Source organism: Penicillium pulvis, assembly GCF_028828015.1.
Source record: "Penicillium pulvis strain IBT 33274 chromosome Unknown contig_12_segment0_segment0, whole genome shotgun sequence".
Taxonomy (NCBI): Eukaryota; Fungi; Ascomycota; class Eurotiomycetes; order Eurotiales; family Aspergillaceae; genus Penicillium; species Penicillium pulvis.
The window spans coordinates 176465-195897 of NW_026643072.1; the positions used below are offsets into that span (position 1 = coordinate 176465).

Genomic DNA, 19433 nt, shown 5'->3' on the forward strand with positions numbered 1-19433 from the left:
CTCTCAACTTGATTGATGAGATTTGAGATTGATGCCTTGTTCGATCTTATGGCAACGTTGATAATTCTAGTCTCTGCTGTTCAGCACCCTGGCAGTCACTAGCGGACTACCCTCAATCTTTGTGAAGTCGTGTGCATCCAGACAAGCCTGTCGGGATGCAAGAAAGCTGGGCTCGACGCGTGAGAAGATCTCATTCTCGTAGGCTGCGAGGAAAGCCACCAGATCGTCCGGTGAAAATGCACTTAGTAGCAAATAGATCAGCATGGTTCAATATCATGGTAAGGGAAACTTACGCCGGAGTCTCCGTATTGAGATTCAGATTCATTACCAGATCCAAGACATCTACGATCGCATTGTTCGCACCTTCGCCGCGGACTGGCCTCATTAGCTATCATCATTACATGGGCGGGCTACTCACACATAGTCATGGTATGCGCCGCATCTCCCATGAGTATGGCTCGAGGATGCCCATCGCGCTGACCGGGGCGAAAGATCCAATCCTCAATGCGGATTGATCGAGGCTCAGTGTCCTCGGGTAGGTTATGTACCAAGGAGCGAAAAGGTTCGGCCCAGTTATCAGTCAATTTTTTCATCAGCGCGATGCGATCCGTATTTCCAGAAGGCAAAGCGATGCCCTTTTGGTCAGCCCAAGAGACAATAACCTGGCAGAGATACTGATCTCTGCTGCTGTCTTGGAAATTGCTCGGAGTGTCCAGAACTTTCATGTATTAGCACCAATAAAGACAGTCGCGCTGGATAAATTTACAACTGAAAAAGAAGAACACATCGGTGTCCGGGTAAGATCCTTGGAAGATGTACGGGTCGATCGACTCTGCACCGCCCAGTTGTCCTCTCGTGTAGAGTGTAGATGCCCCTAGAAGCTGTACAGGCAGTGGATTCATCGCATAGCCCTGAGGATACAATATCTGCCGGGCGCGCGACCGTGCACCATCAGCAGCAACGAGGAGGCATCCGGTACAAGATGAGCCATCTTCAAAGCGAGCGGTGATGGCAGACTCCAGCGACTCGATATTGACGAAGTCTTTGTTCCACTGAGATTATCAGTCATTATCCCTTCGAGCGAGCTGCCTCAACATACCTGAATATCCAGTCCAGATGTCAACAACTCCCGCAATCGCCCTCTATTAACGCGAATCCGTTCTTCGGCGGGAACGTCGTAAAGGGCTCTACCGGATTTTAAATCGAAGAATTGAAAGCGTCCCATGTCTCCGCGGGCTGCTGCATCCTTGTTGACAAACGTCTCCGGCAATCGAGCAACTAGATGATCGGGCAGTAACTGTCGTAGGGCTGGGAGGGCCCAGTGGAGCGTGAGTCCCCATCCTCCACTTCTTGCATCGAATGCGGAATCGCGATCGAAGATTTCAAATGGAATATCGCGGCGTTGGAGATATTGAGCTAGGATGAGGCCACTGATGCCAGCCCCGATGATGAGAATTGGAGGGGTTGACATGGTGTTGGTAAGGAGAGAAGTTGTGGAATGTGATGAATCACACTTGGCACTTCCCTTTAAGAGTTGTACATTTTGTTGAGGCTACTTCTCCCTGACTCATTCAGTCAGATCTCAAATCATCTCCCCTTTGGTTACACGATAAGCCAGCGTCTTCTCAGCCCCCTCATGGACCTGTTCACCAAGAACGATTTCCCCATTTGGACCAGAGCCATTCGACACATCAGATCGTCGATCGTATCGTTGATCAAAGTCTCCCATTGTGTAGCTTCTCCCATGGCTATGATACTCATTTCGACCCATCAAACGAAAGTCTTTCACGAAGCCCTTGAGCAGCGGAGTCAGATATGGCACACAGGTGACGATGTTCTAAAGGGTCGTCAGCGTGAACAGGTCCGTTTGCTAAAATAGCCCGCCTACCCCAACATTGAATTCGATCGTCCCCCATAAGACCAGCATCGCCGATTTCCCATCCCCAAAGGCCACCCGGTTGATCTGAGTCAGTGGGAGGATTGAGCAGAGCGTGGTGAGGAGACCTAGCAAAAACAGGCACATAACACCAGCCTTCTGGGCTGGTTTGATGTTCAGCTGCAAGATCAATGGGATAGGAAGATAACCACCAAGTCGCAAGCGATGATTAAGATGACAAGTCCGTAGAAGGTGGCACCAACAGGCAGACAAGTACCACGGACAGAAGAACTCCATGCTCGTTGAACCTGAACATGATCAGCCAATTTCATGATGATGGGAGGGAACCATACTGGAGTACTATCAAAGACTAAGATCAGAGCCCCTACAAGGTGTCCCCGTCCCCACGTTGCGATCACGATGACAATCCAGATCAGTGCGCGATAGATCTTCTTCGATGTTACGACCTGGAGCAAGCGAAGATAACTCAGACAGAGAGACGCCTTTAATCCTGCAATGCCCAATTGATAGAACGGGCGTCCTGCGTAGTTGAGCTACATCTGTTAATGGAGGTCTGGTGGATCTTGTGAAAAAAACTTACTTTGGTGTAGGTTGGTAAATCTTCCTTTGGTCGAAGTGACAAGGGCAATCCGAGTCCATATCGAATTTCTGTCCTAAAGAGCGCGTGTGTTGATTGGGGAATGGATACTCACGAGCAATACACAAGGCATTGTAGATGATACTCAAAATCATGCTCACTACCATCACATAGTCCGCTGCCCTAAGTCGACTCGCGTGAGCCCGGAGAAATAGTCGTAAACACACAGGAATTACCATCAAAACAGTGAGGCTGATACACACTCCGAGAATCACCCGGTATTGTGATGCTGCTTGCACTTCAGGCGTAGCACCATACACCCATCCCATCGTGTCAAACCCGGAGTTTGGGAGATGAACGAGGGAATGGTGGATATCTTCTCAGTCAACCCCCTTGCGCAAAGGGTAGACATAAATCCGATCCAGAGTGGTCTGGGTAGCTACGTGAGCCTGGAGCAAGAGTGGTGGAGTGGTGTGTCAAGAGTGGGTGTCGCAACGTCCTCGGTTCAACGTTGTGCCACACTTGAAGCTTGTTCAGCTCTCCCTCTCTCTGTTTTCCACCTCTCTCTCATCCTACGCCCTTTTGTCCCACCATCGTCCATTCTTGTCATGGATCAGTCCAACCAGGCCCTTAAGGCTGCGCACCGCCGCGATGATGCAGTGGACTATCTCGAGACCCACACTGAATGTGTTGGCGTGGATCTGATCGCACTGCGACGCAAGATCGACCGCCGCGTACTCCCCTATATGTTCTGCTGCTACGTTCTACAGTTCCTTGACAAAGTCATGCTCAATGTGAGTCGATCTTGTAATGGTGGTACATGGCCGCCCTAACAGAGACCAGTACGCGGCAATAATGGGACTGAAGCAAGATCTCAAACTTACCGGTAATGAGTTTTCCAACGCGGCTACCTGGTTCTTCATTGCTTATTTGATTGCCGAGGTGCCGAATGGTAGGTGTTCAGCTCCTTGCTTCATTGGTGGATCATCTCTCGGTTCTAACGGGTTGCAGTCTACTGCCTGCAGAAAATCCCAGCTGCCAAGTGGCTCGGTGGGAACGTATTTTTCTGGGGTGTCGCTGCAGCGGCTTCGGCAGGTGCTCATGACTATCAAACTCTGCTGGTTGCACGAGTGTTTCTTGGCGCGTTCGAGGCAACGGTAGGCCCATCGTTGATGTTGCTGAGTAGTCAGTACTACACGCGAAGTGAACAGGCTCCAAGGTTTACCTTCTGGTACATGGGAATGGGTGTTGCTCAGATCCTAGGTGGCATTCTCTCGTTTGCGTTCCAACATGTCCATAGTGCAGTGCTGGATGGATGGCGCATCATGTTCCTGATGTTGGGTCTGATCACCAGCGTCGTGGGTGCGCTGACCTTTTTCTTCATCCCGGACACGCCGCTTAAAGCCTCATGGTTAACTGATGATGAAAAGACTACTCTTCTCCAGCATGTAAGCCATAATCAAACTGGCCTGTGGAGTTCCAGGTTGAATCTGGAACAAATCAGGGAAGCGGTAATGGATATGCAGCTTTGGCTCTTGGTCATCACGACCATTTTGGTTGGTTCCCATTCCTTTTTCTTCGCTCTCAAGCTAACTTTACCAGATCTCGGTGTCCAGCGGGGTGATCACCACATACTCCGCCACTCTGATTGCAGGATTCGGGTTCTCAGGTCCCATCTCCGCACTCCTGAACACACCCTCCGGCATAGTCAGTATCTTCTTCACATTGCTAGTCGGATTCGGGATACGCAGGACATCCAACCGCTGGGCCTGGAATGTCCTCTGTACTATCCCGGGTATCGTCGGCGCAGCCATGATGTCATTCATCCCGAAGTCGAACAAGGCTGGTGTGCTGATCGGTGTTTACCTTGTCAACGCTATTGTGGCCACCCTACCCATTCTGTATCAGTGGACGATGGCCAATTGTGCCGGACATACGAAGCGGGCATTCGCCAGTGCCCTCATCGCAGGATCATTCTCCGTGGGCAACATCATCGGCCCGCAGACATTCCAGGCGCGCGATGCACCGGGTTATCGTCCTGCGAAGATCATCGTTCTTGCGACGCAGGCTGCGGCGGCGGCGGTGACTGTGGTATTGTATTTGTACTACCGCTGGGCAAACCGTCGTCGAGATCAGAAACAGGGACCTGTGAATGAGGCTCTCATCGATCAAATAAAGTGGGCTGGACTGACGGATAAGGAGAATACTTGCTTTCGCTATGCTTATTAATGTTCTTCACGAGATAATCCTTAAGATTTCTAGATGCACGCTCTCACCTGGTCATTTGTCGGTCTAGGGGCATGTAAACTATCTTCAAACTCTGTGATCATTTTGTGTCTGTGACATTTTTGTGACTTGATATTATGTGATTTCAATGCAGATCATCCAGACTTCCAAAATGGCTTCATGACTGATCGCACGTATACAAGAAGGTAGACCATAAGGTAATTCGCGATCGTGAAACCCAGGAAAATGCCGAAATACGGCCACATCTTCGAGTCATTTAAACCAATGCCGGACAGGTAGTCATCGCCACGGCTGTATTCACAGTACCCACAAGTACCAGTGCTCTCCGGGTCGAACAGGTATCCAACGCCTTTCTCAACGAGCCAGGATCCGGCATACTCGCCACAGGTCATATTTGGTGGGCTCGCAAACAACGTAAGCTCGCTCTCGTCGCAGATTACCGATGTCCCACCAAGGACGGCTGTGAGAACTCCTCCAATCCAGTAGGTGAATGGTGTAGTATAGTACGCCGTGTACTTCCAGAAAGCAGGCATCTGGTCATGCGGACGCAATATTCCGTTAAATAGCTCACACATGATAATGAAAAAGGGCATCAAAGTTGCCGCCACCATTGAGTCAGAGCTAATAAGATCAGTTATCGTCTTGAATGCTGGAATCGCGGCATGGACTCACCTTAAGGCAGCAATCCACTGTCCCCAGGACGTGGCAAAAAGGAAAAACAGGAAAAACATCAGAAAACTGTATCCTGCTGCGAAGCCCAAGGGCAATCCGACCATAAAGTAGTACAAGACGTAGAAGATTACCGCACCGATAATGGCATAGGGGATCTCGGACAGGATCTGGGCTGTACTGAAAGCAACCCAACTATACACTCCACTTGGCCCTTCTCGCGCAAGCCAGACATCACGGTTCATGATGAAGCGCATGGATATGGCGTTGATGAACTCGGGCACCAACATCAAAACCAAGAAGCAAGAGAAAGCCTTGGATTGCAGGTCGGTGGCACTATCTCCAATCTGAAGATACGTGAGGCCGTTGATGAGAGCATGAAGGAAGGACGAGTAGAGACGCGAGTATGGGTATTCCGCCGTCCTCCAAAATTGACGGCAAGTCCGCTGGGTAAGAAGAACGGTCTGTTGGTATATAGTAGGTGGGGAGGGTGCAGTCAAAGTTGCATGATTGTGCTGTTGGCGAATTCCAGAAATGGTCTTTCGAACGTCCTCGGCCTCTGGAGAATTGCGCCAGATAGAAGCCCAGCTGAGACCAGATGCCTTCATACCGCTGACTGCAACCTCAATAAGGAAATCAGCAGCGTTTGTGATATTTTCAGGATTGATTCCGTGTTTTTTAAAATAATCAAAAATGGCTTGGCCCGATTCGCCTACGGGCCCGAAGTAATACGTACTTCCACCAGGACTTAGGGCGAGAACTCGATCAAACTGAGTCATTAGTGGTGAGCATACATCAAACCAGAATAAGGACTTACCTCCTCAAACTGTTGCTGGTTGGCCTGGTGAATGGTGCAAAGGACTGCGAGTCCCTGGTCTGCCAAACGTCGAAGCAATCCAACAATACTAGTTGCACCCTGACTGTCCAGTCCGCTCGTCGGTTCGTCCAAGAATAAGAGTAGTCTGGGTCGGGCGCAAAGCTCAACTCCAATTGTGACACGCTTCTTCTTCTCGATGTCCAAGGATCCAATAACGGCACTCTGCAGGTCTTCCAGATCCAGTGTTTGCAGTACCGTTTCGACGTAGGCAAGTTTCTCTTCTTTCAGAGTCTCGCAGCTCTGACGAAGCAAAGCCGAGAATTCAAAAGCCTCACGAATAGTACTGCTATCGTCGTGGATATCCATCTGTTGGCAGTAACCAATTTGTCGGTTGAAGGATCCATCGATGGGCTGGTCATCGACATAGAGAGATCCGGTCAGAGTACCAGCACTTTGTCTTTGTGTAAGTGCAGTTAATACTATCATTGTTAGCTTTTTATTGCGTAGAATGGACCGTGATCTTACGTGTCGACTTTCCAGCGCCCGATGCTCCGACGAGCGCCGTCAGAGTCCCTGGCTTGCAGTAGCCGCAAACTCTGTTCAATAATTTGCGAGATTCTTTACCGATTTGGACGTTGAGTTCCAGGTCAGCCCAGGTGAACGTGGATTCTGTGGCGGTTAACGTCTGCCCCGGATGTCCTTCCATGCATGCAATTGGAGCAGCCTTTGGATCCGTGGGCACAGGGGCTTTTTCCTCGTCGGATCTTTGAATTACTTTCTTCTTTCGTTGGAACCAACCAGAAGATGCGTACTGTATTGGCCCAACGCTATCCAGCTCCCACTCCAAAGCTTCACTCAGCCAGCAAGTGAGGATCACAAACGTGATTGTGAAAAGGCAGAGAATGCCGAAGTTCCGCCACACATGGCTGTAATGAAATCCGAATTGGGCGGCCAGGTAGTCATCGCCATTCACCACCGTGCTGCCAATTCGACTGCCAGCATACGCGCATGTCTGATATGCGACGTCGGTATAATTGGATCCCGATGGAACAATCGATCCAGAGGCACAGGTGAAATTCACGTTGTGGAACTCGGCTGCCATGACCGCTTCGTATGTATACAAAGCCGGGGTGGTATACTAAATGGCATTAGCATTGATTTTCAGAACGGACTGCTTACTTACTGCAAGCCAGCCCACCCAAGGGACATCTTTAATCATTTTGTCGACAGACAGGACGTAGCCACCGAATACAATACAGAAAAGTACAGATACGCCGCAATAGCGTAATGCGACCTCGAAGTTGTTCGACAAGGCGGCAAACACGCGGAACTGCGATGTCAGGCAGATGGTGCACATGTAGATGAACAGGAAATCAATGAAGAATGGCCCCGCCTACTCGGGTCAGTTGATGGATCGGATGGATGAACAATATTCTTTCACTTACCTCTGAGCGGAGACCAGACAGAAAATAGAGGACAATCAGGTACAAAAAGGTGAGAAGTGCGCTCACCACCATATCCTGTAGACCTCGAGCCAAACAGACTGCACTGGGTCGCACAAATGCGAACTTTTTCTGGCGACTCAGGATATCACGCCCCTGCATGGCATCTTCCAGTTCCGACATCTGCAACCAGGCAAGCAGAATTGAGGAGTAAAACAAAACACCTCCTCGCGAATACATCCCTTCAGTAGTTTGGGGTTGATCATAAAACATGGATCCTACCAGCAGTCCATAGACCACTGCAGAGATCAACTTGATGTACAACGGTCCCATGTGACCCTTCAGCTGCCACATCTGCCGCTGGCTGCAGAGCACAATCTGGCGAAACAGCGAGATGGTATATGGTGACTTGGATGACACAAAGCGAGACTTATCACTCTGCATGGTCCGCTTAATATCTTCCACGCTATCACACTCTGAATCGCAATGGCTGGTGGCGCAGGACTTCCCAGTTCGTTGCTCTTCATATCGCTCGATAGACCTCTCGATATTTTGAAATGCCACGCTCTGTCGAAATGCCGCCTCCAGCTCGATGGGACCCTTGGGAGCCCGATTCTCCCATCCAGGACGAAACCTGCGTCTCTCCGGAACCGTAATACTGGTTAGGAAGTCCGAGGTAGTCTGCATATGGGCACACTCGTATCCCAGGTCTTCAAAGTACTGCTTGGCTTCGTGTGCTGGGCCTTGGAAGAGCATCCTTCCCTCGTCAATGAGCAGTACCTTGTCCATCAGCTCGTATATAGCGTCGGAAGCTTGATATAGCGTGAGTAGTGTCGCTTTTCCACAGGTGTCTGTCATGATGCGCAGACTACGAGCATAATCCAGAGCAGAAGAAGCATCCAGTCCCCGGGTGGAGTTGTCCCAGCATGTCACCGACGAATCGGTAGCGAGTGACTCGATGATCGAGATACGCTTGCGCTCGCCACCCGAAACACCCCGGATGTACTCGTTGCCAACGAGGGTGTTCATCGTATGGGTCATACCGAAGACTCGGCCATAAATCTCCAAGTAGCGCGGGATTCGTCCTTGAAAACGCTTGGGGGTCTTGCTCTGCAAGGCAAATTCCAAGGTCTGTCTGACATTCAAGGTCGGAAAGTGAACATCATCCTCGGGCACATATGCCACCATACTGCGATAGTGTTTGCGGATTTCTTCGGGGCTAAGGCCGGAATAGTCAATGGAGCCTGTCACTCCCAAGAAAGACGAGTGATGCCCTGCGATGGTTCGAAGGAACGATGAGCAGCCAGCTCCTGGGCGTCCCAGAACTCTACCAAACTATTAATTCGCTAGATATAGATTCAATCAATCAAGATTATACTTACAGCATCATTTCCCCACTCTCCACCACTCCCGAGAAGTCTCTGATCAAAGGGCGACCCTCCTGGGGCTTCTTCTTTGTTTGCCATGGCTGTATGGTCCATTCATATATATCCTGCAGTGTGAGGGTACGCCACAAGGCTGTTCCCAACGTCTTCACGTCGCCATGGCCATTACCTTCGCCCCAAGTGGAGACGGATTGGAAGGACACTCCAATATTGACACGTTTCTTACCATTCTGAACCTGTTCCTCTAAAAATTTATCAAACGACGAGTGAGGTTCTGAATATTGATGGCTGGCTCCGGGGTGGCTTTTGTCAGTCAGAGTGCGGTGGATATGGGCAATCGCATCCTCATCTTCATGGGACACATGGACTCGCGGACCATGGGCTCCCGAGGCCGATTCTTCCTGCCCAGGGGCAAAGGAAGGATGAAGACGAGAGTGGAGAGGAGCGGGCATGATTCACCCTGTTGTCTAGTTGGTGTCAAGCAATATGAGCAGACACAATATCCTGCATCTTTCGAGAACTTGAAATGGGGGAAAAGAAACAGTCATTGTCAGATTTTTCATTTTATACATTCTGCTGATCAGGTCTATCATCCCAAAAAGGAAGCCAAGTTGTCTTATGACTCTTCTTTGATGGCCAATCCCGCCACGGGGAGATGGGGCTCAGAGGAAAAAAGAGGCCGTGGGCCCACGACAATGGACGGTGTAAAGATCTGAACTCCAGCGGTTCGACCGCGGCCAATCAGCAATAGCGGTCCGTGGACACCACGAGGGATCCAGGCATCAGAAAACCGGCTGTCTGGACATTTTGTCCGAGTCTAGCAGCTCATTAGAGTGAAGACAAAAGTCTGGCGCTCCCCGCGGAGACCGCGGCGAAAGTTTTGCGGAATCAGGAAGCCAAGAGGAGAGGCTCCACCGGACCCAGCCATTCGCAAGACAGAATTAGCGGGTCGAACCAAAGAATACTTATCCTGTTGACAAGGCGCTTAGCTCGTGAAGAATTTGTTGATGGCTGTCGAGTGCCATACCGTGAGAGCCAATGACATAGGTGGGAGTTTCAGCGGCGTGGTTATAAATCTGGTGCATGCAGTTGCCGATCGCCTCGTGATATGATGCCATTCTACAAACAATGGACTGGAGGCATCGCATGCGAAATTGCTATCATGGCTAGAGTTGCGAGTAATCCATAATTCTCCGACCGGACGTGAAATCCCGAGGTCTGCATGTCGATCTCGATTGAGGCCCACAATAGCTCCTTTGCTTATCCGCGACCAACTGATTGGATGCTTCTGGGCTTTTTGGTCGCAGTATCGGGGGTCATTTAATCCACTGGAAATTGTATGAAAACCCTAGTTGAGTAGGAAACGAAAGGCTAATGAAAAGGAAATGAAAAGGAGATGAAAGGGAACTCTCTTGTCGAGGGATCTCACGTGCCTTCCCAATGATGACATCCACCTGGGCATGGATTGATAGCAGGGGTTTGTCAAGGTTATATTTGAGACATTAAGGTATGTAGCAAGCAGCAGAGACAATAATATGTAAGCAAACAGTTGATTAGATTTGACTACTTCCAGGACAACTTTCCCAGCTCTCTTAGCCGTAACAATATCTTCTCAGGATAATGTATTGTACAGTACTGTAGATAATTATATATGTATATTTATCTTGGCGATCTATCTTGATTGCAGATTCTTTGATGACATGTTCGATAATACTATATATATTATGACTAGTCGCAATAAAGATAGCACTGAAATTGTGATGCAAAGAATGATATCTCAAATATCAAAGGACATCGCATCACCTCGCTTCATTCTTGTCAATATATGAGACAATGCTTCATTGGAGCCAGGTAAGAAAAGTTGGCTCACTGAGTATCAATCTTTAATCACCTTCACATTCCAGCGTAGTCTACAGAGTAGCGTGAGCAAAAAGATATTTGGGCCTGTACTCCATTACATAGCTTCTTGACATTATTTAAATGTGGTGAGTGAGGGTGTTCAATTCAAAAAGCTCCATATATTATTGCCTGATCATCGAAAAGGTGCATATTGCTGACTAATCAAACCATCAGGCTCCATCTCTTACGGATCAGCTACTCCTGCTCAATCGTTGCGGTCAAGACCAAAATGCCCACTCAATGCGTTTCAACGCCCTAATCCGTACCCACCACATCACCTCCCGGAAGAAAGTCGCCGCCCTAAAACGTGCCGCCGATGCCCACCAGTGTTTCGTCCTCCTACGCTCCGGCGGTTGTCCCGGGATCATGTACGTGGAGGGTCAGGAGCAGACCAATGTTGAGTCATGGGTGTCTGTGGTGCGTAAGCTGCGTTACAAGGACTTTCAGCTTGTCACGCGGCCGGGTCTCTTGGCGCCGGAGGGGGATGAGTATCCCCTCCCCCTTCCTGGGAGTGGGTTATCCGAGGTGGAAAGTGTCAAAGAGTTCGGGGACTTGATGTCCAAAAGGAGAGTTTGGGGATGGTGGAGGAAAGGCATGGGGTATGCCTAGATTTTACTGTCTATCCTGCATGGGCTGGTGTTTTGCATTACACTAGGGCATTATACGATACCATTCAAGTTCGAATAACGGGCAGGATGATATATACTGGTTGTATTCCATACTGTACAGGTTGTAGTTCCTAAAAGGACAGGAACGCTGAGGAATGCCACCACTCCATCTCACTTGATACGATACTGTACAATATGGCCTCACTCGCTCATGGAGGCCATAAAATCAAATCGGAGCCGGGAAGCTGAGCAGCTTGCAAATATCCTGCACAAAATCAGTAACCAACTTCCTCCAGATACAACTCTTTGGCTCCGTTGGAAAATGTGCAATCTTACCTTTCGTCGGCGCCGGAAGTCGTCATAGAGCTGTTTCCACACCTCACGATCCCTGCAGCCACTCTCTTCTGGGGTTCCTGGTTTAATATCGCACGCGGGCTGCATCTCGGCCAGCTGCTTCTGCGGCCACATCACCCAAGGCTTGGGCAGTGGCCAATCAGAAAAGTGTACGAATTTGGCTTCTGCCAGCACTTTGTCGGGATTCCACTCCTCATGGGTGCCCAGGTATCTCCGGTGATTCTTGGTGCGGAACTCTCCCGAGAGCAACCCATAGGGTCGGTGTGGAAGTACCATGGCACTCTCCCCATACCGACTATTCAACACCTCCATGTCATATCGTTTATCGGTCGTATTAATGTCGATTTGACCAAAAAGGGCGGGCTGGATAACTTCCCGAAGATCGGTATAATCACGGAAGGACGGTTCGATAACGGCCATGAGCGATGAGAGGGTGTTTATCTCAGGGAGGAGCCAGTATGCACGAGGCATGGCAATGGGGGTCTTCGGAAGGAAAAACAGCTCATCCAGATGCTGCAACAGGGTCATGTCGGAATCAAGATGGATCACCCGATCATATTGCAGTAGACCAAAGGAGTTCAATTTGACAGTACTAGAGTCCCATTCCGCCTTGGAAGATCCTTTTGTAGATGCAGTCAGCTTCTGATTGTAAGATCATTCAGTCTTCACGCACCATGTTCCTCTCCTTTAGGGTCAATCCTGATCCCCTCAACTAGGATCGGCCTCAATTGCACTTTGTATCTGTCTCGGGCCATTAACAATAGTTGACTGGTGCGATCTGCCTCATTTTGGACAATCAAGTCCCACTCTTGGGGGTAGAACAGCACCCGTTCTGCGCGGGACCCGAGTCGATCCAGTGCCTCAAACACCATCACACAATTGCAGAGGTAGGTTTCTGAGGTCGCATACGATGCGTAAGCATAGCGCGACCAGTCTACCTTGTTGTAGTTGATATGAGGGAGTCCGGAGGGTGGAGAGCGCTCACGAAAGCGCCATTGGAGTAGGAAGAACAGGATCACCACCGTGATCCATGTGCGCGGTCGGCGTAATTGGCGCTTTGCAATGGCCGGTATGGATTCATCGGGAATATCGAAGAAGTCTTTCTCCGAAGAGTTCGAGCCCCGGCGATAGGGGAATGCAGAGCTTTTAATCGCCATGATCTGTGGACAGATTTGAATCTGTCGTAGGATGCGATGCGCTGTCGTAATGTTATCATCACGTGGTTCTATTTTAGTCTTCCAACTTGGAAATTGGCTACTTTGAAGTTGAAGGTATCCATAAGGATTGTGTACTGTAAATCCTTTAGGGCTATCTCTATGGTAAAGGAGCAATGATGTTCACTTTTGAAATGTCTAGGCAATAGGCGCATCTTCCAAGGTTGCTTCAATCACCTTCACGCCGAATTCTTGGCGGATCCACAGTATATACGGCTCGGCAGATCTTCGAACTCTGGAATTCAAGTGCTACCTACATGGAAATGTAAGTCGGTGAGTGATTTGAAAGCCCATTACAGAGAGCAGCATCATATTAATTACTCTATATCCTCTCAGTTCAGTATATACATTATTAAGGCCGAATCAACGATAGTCTGATTCATGGGCATCCCCATCCTCACTAGGAGGAAGTAACCTTGCACCTCCCGACGAGGTCGATCGCGGGCGACTACTACCCACTTGCACAACAATATCCGTCTTCACAGTAACACAGCCATCATCAATATGATCTGGCTGCTGAGCCCGAGAGATGCGACTCTCCGAACGCTCATGATTTGGCCAGTCCGAAGGTGAATTTTCCTCGTCTTGCCACCCCGTCACCGTGGTCGAGTCCATCCATTGATCTTTGGGACGATGTTTCATCTCCGTATCATTGCTGTTGTTTTGGTTGTTTGCGGACTTGGACTTGGACCAGTAACCTGGTCGGCCACCACGGCGCGAATCGACGACAGCGCGCAGGAAGAGACGGGCGACCGGTGCACATGATGCAAGAAGGATACTATAATTTTCGATTCTGGGGATGTCAGAAGCTGAGAGGGTATCGGATGGAGGCTAGTCAAGACTTACTTTACCCAGAGTACAAAAGAGACAATGTTATAGGTGAAATCCTGTCGATCCCCCAGCGACTTGAGTTTCTGACCATTGTTAGTCTCCCATATTCAAGAAGGGCACTGCTCACGTACATAGGTCTTGATGATCGATGCGGCCCCCGAGAGGATCAATGGGCCACACAAGGTCATAGTCTGCCAAATCCGACGCGAGCGGACGGTGCTATTGATCTTGCGGAATTGAGTCCAAAAAGAGATATTTGGGTCACGGTGTAAAGTGCGTAGGAAGAATTGCCAAAGCTCCATCGCGGCCAGAACGGCCAAAAAGAAATCAATGATGGTGTTGAAGCCTCCCTGGACAAATCCGACAGTAGTCTGCACCATCGGTGATTGACACTTCACTGAACCATCCTCTGGGAGCGGCGTCCACATATAGTGGAAATACTGGATGCGATCGGACTGCGGCAAGTTAGCTTGACACGCAGTGTCTTGAAACATGCAATACATACCGGACGGTATGGATTCGGTCCACACTGAACGATGATCTGGGCGATCGTGATCATATTAGCTACGACTTGGACGATCGCGCAGACGATTATTGAGATTCGAATCCTTCGATCGCTCGCCGCGAAACAAGTCAACAGGAACCACATCATGCCCGTGCGAGACACCATGGCCGAGGCCACCGCAATGGGTTGAGAGGTAAAATCCCATTTCATCGCGTGCGACTTTTCCTCCGCAGACAAGTAGAAGAAATGTCGACCTAGACCCCAACGGGCACTGGAAAAGCGAGGTCAGCGACAAGGCCATAAACTATACAGTGTCCAAATACCTGGACCTACCTCATCTGAATCATGCACATATGGGTGAGATCGAACCCATAGGCGACCAGAAAGAATAAATCTTCAACCCCCCAGATCCTCTCTGGGGCTGTGACCTGAGGTAAGGCCCAGCGAATCCATGCCTTGACAGTATACCGGAATAAGAGGGCCAGACCAACGATGACCGTTAAAACCTAGGAGCCATTAGCTCTATAGAGCATATCCCAACAACCGGTTGACCTACCCAGCATGCATCGAACGTGGCAGTCCCTGTAGCTGTCAGTATTTGACCGCGAAACACGCAGCACCGGGACCTACCAATATTGACATCCCCTTCTTGGGGCCGTGGAACACTCATGGTGAAATGCAGGGTCTGCGGGGCATAGGAATGGGTTGACACAGCGCGGGACCGCAAGTACAAATAGGTCCCAGCATGTGTGACGTCGGATCGGATCACCTTGCCATGAGAGAGTTTCCTAGGTGGACGATAAACTTCATGTACAGGTCAGATGGGAAACAAGGGTGAATCAGGCACAAGTCGAGTATTGGAGACCCAAATCTATTGAGATGTTTAGATGGAGTAGTCTAGTATCAAATCAGCTTGGAACCCCAGCCAAATGGAGTTTGAAATCTGAGAGAGCTCAAGAAGTCCTCCATGTGGACCGTTTAAGCGAGTTGGGACCCCATGGACGCGATGCGTACGCAAGGGGGAACAAGGGGGACTTCAATAGTTCGAAAAAGAAAGTCGCGGATGATCAAGCCGATCGTACATGGAATAAGATTTCCCAAGGAACCGGATCAGCAGAGTTTACAGGAATCAGATTGGGGGAGAAAAATCGAGGATGTGATAGATCAATGAGATAGAACTACGCCTTCCGCATCTCCACTAAAGATTCACCACCGGCTACATAGGCCTCGAACGTCACTTGCAACCCCGACACTTGGGCCAATTGCCGCCATTCCGACGCACTGCGCTCCCGTCCACCAAAGAGCGCAATCATACTGGCATGGAGATGCGTATAGGTCATGTTCTTCGCATACTCAATAATCAACAGTCGCGACGTGGGCGCCATGGCCTGGGACAGCTTCTGCAGGAGCGCCACTGCCGCCAAGTCTGGCAGATTATGGAGAATGTGCTGAAAGGAGTAGATCCGGGCGCCGGTGATTGGCTGCGCAGGACTTGTCTTGTAATTCCACGCCATCAAGCTCACCCCCGGGACCTCGTCGATCTCCGCATTGAATTCCTGCACCACCAGGTTCTCCGCGGTTAAATGCGGAAACGCCGCTTGGACTTCCAGGAGCAGTTCTCCTCGTCCTCCACCGATGTCCACCATCGCGACTGACCCGGGAGCGCTGAGGGCCGCCCGCAAGTCATATCCGAGGGATTCCACACGCTCCGGAAAGGTGCCGAATTTGAGGAACTTGCCGACCATGAACTCATTAAAACTGTCCATTCGTCCTTGGGCTTCCATAATGGTGTAAGTGTGGGACTGGGAGAGTGCCTCCTGGCCCATCAGCTGATATGCGTACTGCATTGGACCCTCCGCCTCTTGGAATGGGTAGGCAAAGTTCGTGTCCTGAAGCTTTTTCATCAGGAATGCCCCAGCCATCATTCCTTCCGTTGTACTAACAGCCGTATCAGCTATGCCATGCCAAGAGCTCAGTTCATGGGGACTTACAAATGCAATGCGCCATGCTGTGCGGATGGCATGTCAACCATGTGTCGGGTAACAGCATTGGCATTGAAACGGTCTTCGTCCACGCGGTCCACTAGTCCCAGACCAGACATGATGTAGAGCGTGTCGGCTGGAATCAGTGATCAGTATAGACCCAGTGCCGGGTTCCAGTGTACATACAGGCAAGTTGGGTGCCTAGGCGACGGTCAGCAGGGTGCCCAGTGACCACGGATTGATTTCCACATACAAATTTCTGGTTCATTCTTAGATCGGGCTGCGTTGGAAGCTTTGGCTGCTTCTTCTGCGCTGGCTGGTCCTCCATGGCGCACCAATATGCCAAAGAGGTCAAAATGGATGGCGACCGGAACGAAGCCTAGTGAAGCAGGCTACTTTTGCATTAGGGTCTGTACCTTCACAGCACAGAGTCACTTACCTTGGTGACCGTTGCCGCCAGTACTGCTCCAGGAGGCAGCGTAGAAGCGGACTTTGATAGGCCGAACAAATTACCCAGACGATTAAAGAACGACATTGTGGGTTCGAAGTTAATTCTTCCAGTTCGTATTCCTCTACTTTGTACTCCCTGGACAAGGGTTAAATCTATCATCGAATTCCCCAAATGCATTTCCATACTTTCTCCTTGCGATCCTTTCCAGCCGATTCGCTAGTGTCTTGGCACTGGACGAATCAGACCGCAGCAAGGGGTGTGGATGCATGGACAAATCACTAGTTCCATCTGCTGGTTCCATCCGGAATGATCTAAGTTTTGTGATCTATACAATCACCATCGGGTGGAAATGTGATTGCTCTGGACAACCAAACTCCCCGAAACCCCGTATGAACTCGTAGATACATCCGATCTGACTAGTGATTCCAGAATTTCGAAACTGCAATTCTGCGCGACAGAAACCACGTTAACCATGTGTCCCGGAGTCTTTTAAAACCTTCCTGTTCCCTCTACAGGAAACGATAATCCCTTGCCGCGTGGTACGGACATTTCTTTTTGGCCTTTATTGATTCGACCTGCATCATGTCCAAATTAGCTCCAGTGGATGAGCTCACCGAGTCAGATGGCACTGTCAGTCCATCTCGCTCCCTCGATCACAAGCATCCGGCTCCGATGGATTCTCAAGATCCACGAGAGTGGTCTTCCACTCGAAAGGCCCTGCTCTTTGTGGCACTCATGTCGAGCTCCTTACTAGCTGATGGGTATATCATTTTCCCAGCAGGTCTTATCCCAGTGGTAGCTAACCTGGGTGTAGAGCCATGGTCTGGGGTTCATCACTGATCACTCAGCAAGCGATCGAATGGGATATTACTGTTGGTCACTCGGCGACCAGTATGAACTATGGAATCCTACTTCAAGGCTTTGGTGGCATCTTCGCCGTTCCTCTGATCGAAGCTTATGGACGGTGAGTTGTATACCTGCGCAGGTTTGAAACTGGTCTGATCATCTCGGCTAGATTCCCGATCTGGGTCTGGCCCCAGGTCATCACCATGTTCATGGTCTTGGGTGCAACGCTTTCGACGGACTATGCCACCTTTACCACCTTTCGTTCCCTGCAGGGCTTGTTTGGGACCGTGCCGCAAGTGATTGGACTGCCTATTATTCATGATATCTATAGACCTGATGGTGAGATAAATACGTCCAGACAGAAATGAAACGATGCTGACCTGCTCAAAGAATGGCCTCGTATGATCAATATCTGGTGCGTATGCATGGGACCATGTTGATAATGAGTGCTAATGCATACAGGGGCACCACATTCTTAGTTGGTCCTTTCTTGGGTCCAGCCATCGCGGGCTATATCGGGGCTGGTACAAATTGGCGGGATTCATTTGGGATCTTGACGGCGTTGTACGGATTGTCCACAGCGATGGTACTTCTGTTTGGGCGCGAGACCTTCCATGTACCGGGCAAGCCGTCTGGGTCTCGAATTGGCTCTTTCTTTGGGGTTGGCAATACGGAGCTCCCGAAACTGGCGACTATCGCAGATAGGAGCCGGACGCTGATAGTCTATATCTTCAAATTGCCACTGTTCTTAACAGGTGGGTTTGCCGCTTCTCCCTTGTGATGCCAATGCTAACTCAATGAAAGGTATTGCTGTCATGGTGACATTTACCTGGCCGATCGGTAAGTCAACATCATGTCAACATCAAAGGTGACATTGCATTGATTTAATAATCATAGGAATCACAACCACAATCGATACTTTCCTACACAGCCCTCCATACCTCTTCGATACAATTCAGGCTTCTTCCATGCGTTTTGCCGGTGTCATCGGGGCTCTTTGCGGTTTGTCACTTTGTCCCTGCTGGCGAAGTCGAACTCCAGTTAACTCGTTTTAGGGTTTCTAGTTGGCCACATCTTTAACGAGTGGATCTACCGCCGCCATTCCCTCAACTGGCGCACTGAGTACCGACTCCATGGAGTGTGGTTCCCTGTCGGTAGCATGGTAGCTGGCCTACTCACCTACGGACTGACGATGAACTTTGAAAAACATTGGATCGGTATCGCATTTGGGTGGATCATGGTGAATATCGGCTTGATAGCGAGTATTGTGTAGGTTGCCTGTCCGGAATACTGAAATGATGCTAACGCACTGCAGGGCGATTACCGCGTACGCCCTCGAAAAATATCCCGGCCAGGCCACCTGTGTCTCGGCCATTCTGAATATGTGGCGCACCTGCGGCGGGTTTACCGTGGGCTATTTCCAGCCGGCTTGGATTGCACGAAATGGACTGGGCCTGGTATTCGGGATTCAGGCTATAATAGTGGTGGTGGCCACGATCTTGACGATCACCCCGGTGTTCCTGCGCGAGCGTAAAAAGGGACGACAAGAGGATACCGAGGCTGAGACTTCAGAGACTGCGTGAGTTAGGACAGTCACGAACGACATGACTTGTAAATGATGCGATGGCTTGTAATTTAATACATAACCCTGAATATACGCAGTGGGCAAATGTTTGAAACATGTTAATTTTTCATAGCCATGGTACCTA

The 19433-nt window shown here is 49.9% G+C and overlaps 9 protein-coding genes across 9 annotated transcripts; 3 read left to right on the top strand and 6 right to left on the bottom strand.

Moving 5' to 3' along the window:
• Positions 1 to 66: 66 nt before the first annotated feature.
• Positions 67 to 1471, bottom strand: N7503_001304 (FAD-dependent oxidoreductase; the record flags this gene model as incomplete). Its single annotated transcript, XM_057060851.1, has 5 exons — positions 67 to 241; positions 294 to 375; positions 419 to 718; positions 767 to 1052; positions 1100 to 1471. 5 exons carry the CDS (start codon positions 1469 to 1471, stop codon positions 67 to 69), a joined length of 1215 nt encoding a protein of 404 aa, XP_056924813.1.
• Positions 1472 to 1582: 111 nt separating this feature from the next.
• Positions 1583 to 2803, bottom strand: N7503_001305 (uncharacterized protein; the record flags this gene model as incomplete). Its single annotated transcript, XM_057060852.1, has 5 exons — positions 1583 to 1837; positions 1889 to 2040; positions 2154 to 2430; positions 2478 to 2545; positions 2590 to 2803. The coding sequence occupies 5 exons, from the start codon at positions 2801 to 2803 to the stop codon at positions 1583 to 1585; spliced, it is 966 nt and encodes a 321-aa protein (XP_056924814.1).
• Positions 2804 to 3082: 279 nt separating this feature from the next.
• On the top strand, positions 3083 to 4703 carry N7503_001306 (putative MFS transporter; the record flags this gene model as incomplete). Its single annotated transcript, XM_057060853.1, has 4 exons — positions 3083 to 3268; positions 3318 to 3426; positions 3486 to 3922; positions 4077 to 4703. 4 exons carry the CDS (start codon positions 3083 to 3085, stop codon positions 4701 to 4703), a joined length of 1359 nt encoding a protein of 452 aa, XP_056924815.1.
• Positions 4704 to 4855: 152 nt separating this feature from the next.
• Positions 4856 to 9486, bottom strand: N7503_001307 (putative ABC multidrug transporter; the record flags this gene model as incomplete). The annotated part of the gene is made up of 7 exons (XM_057060854.1): positions 4856 to 5342; positions 5394 to 6160; positions 6208 to 6686; positions 6733 to 7345; positions 7391 to 7600; positions 7653 to 8976; positions 9032 to 9486. 7 exons carry the CDS (start codon positions 9484 to 9486, stop codon positions 4856 to 4858), a joined length of 4335 nt encoding a protein of 1444 aa, XP_056924816.1.
• A 1687-nt stretch (positions 9487 to 11173) lies between these two features.
• Positions 11174 to 11542, top strand: N7503_001308 (uncharacterized protein; the record flags this gene model as incomplete). The annotated part of the gene is made up of 1 exon (XM_057060855.1): positions 11174 to 11542. One exon carries the CDS (start codon positions 11174 to 11176, stop codon positions 11540 to 11542), a length of 369 nt encoding a protein of 122 aa, XP_056924817.1.
• A 225-nt stretch (positions 11543 to 11767) lies between these two features.
• N7503_001309 (Glucose N-acetyltransferase 1) lies at positions 11768 to 13052 on the bottom strand (the record flags this gene model as incomplete). The annotated part of the gene is made up of 3 exons (XM_057060856.1): positions 11768 to 11806; positions 11878 to 12515; positions 12569 to 13052. 3 exons carry the CDS (start codon positions 13050 to 13052, stop codon positions 11768 to 11770), a joined length of 1161 nt encoding a protein of 386 aa, XP_056924818.1.
• A 420-nt stretch (positions 13053 to 13472) lies between these two features.
• On the bottom strand, positions 13473 to 15115 carry N7503_001310 (uncharacterized protein; the record flags this gene model as incomplete). Its single annotated transcript, XM_057060857.1, has 7 exons — positions 13473 to 13902; positions 13956 to 14023; positions 14072 to 14395; positions 14446 to 14716; positions 14779 to 14951; positions 15002 to 15027; positions 15076 to 15115. 7 exons carry the CDS (start codon positions 15113 to 15115, stop codon positions 13473 to 13475), a joined length of 1332 nt encoding a protein of 443 aa, XP_056924819.1.
• Positions 15116 to 15623: 508 nt separating this feature from the next.
• On the bottom strand, positions 15624 to 16962 carry N7503_001311 (putative O-methyltransferase; the record flags this gene model as incomplete). Its single annotated transcript, XM_057060858.1, has 5 exons — positions 15624 to 16383; positions 16437 to 16563; positions 16614 to 16628; positions 16681 to 16819; positions 16867 to 16962. 5 exons carry the CDS (start codon positions 16960 to 16962, stop codon positions 15624 to 15626), a joined length of 1137 nt encoding a protein of 378 aa, XP_056924820.1.
• Positions 16963 to 17460: 498 nt separating this feature from the next.
• On the top strand, positions 17461 to 19307 carry N7503_001312 (putative MFS transporter; the record flags this gene model as incomplete). The annotated part of the gene is made up of 9 exons (XM_057060859.1): positions 17461 to 17639; positions 17693 to 17842; positions 17894 to 18063; positions 18115 to 18139; positions 18187 to 18479; positions 18529 to 18564; positions 18622 to 18726; positions 18780 to 18993; positions 19040 to 19307. 9 exons carry the CDS (start codon positions 17461 to 17463, stop codon positions 19305 to 19307), a joined length of 1440 nt encoding a protein of 479 aa, XP_056924821.1.
• Positions 19308 to 19433: the final 126 nt, after the last annotated feature.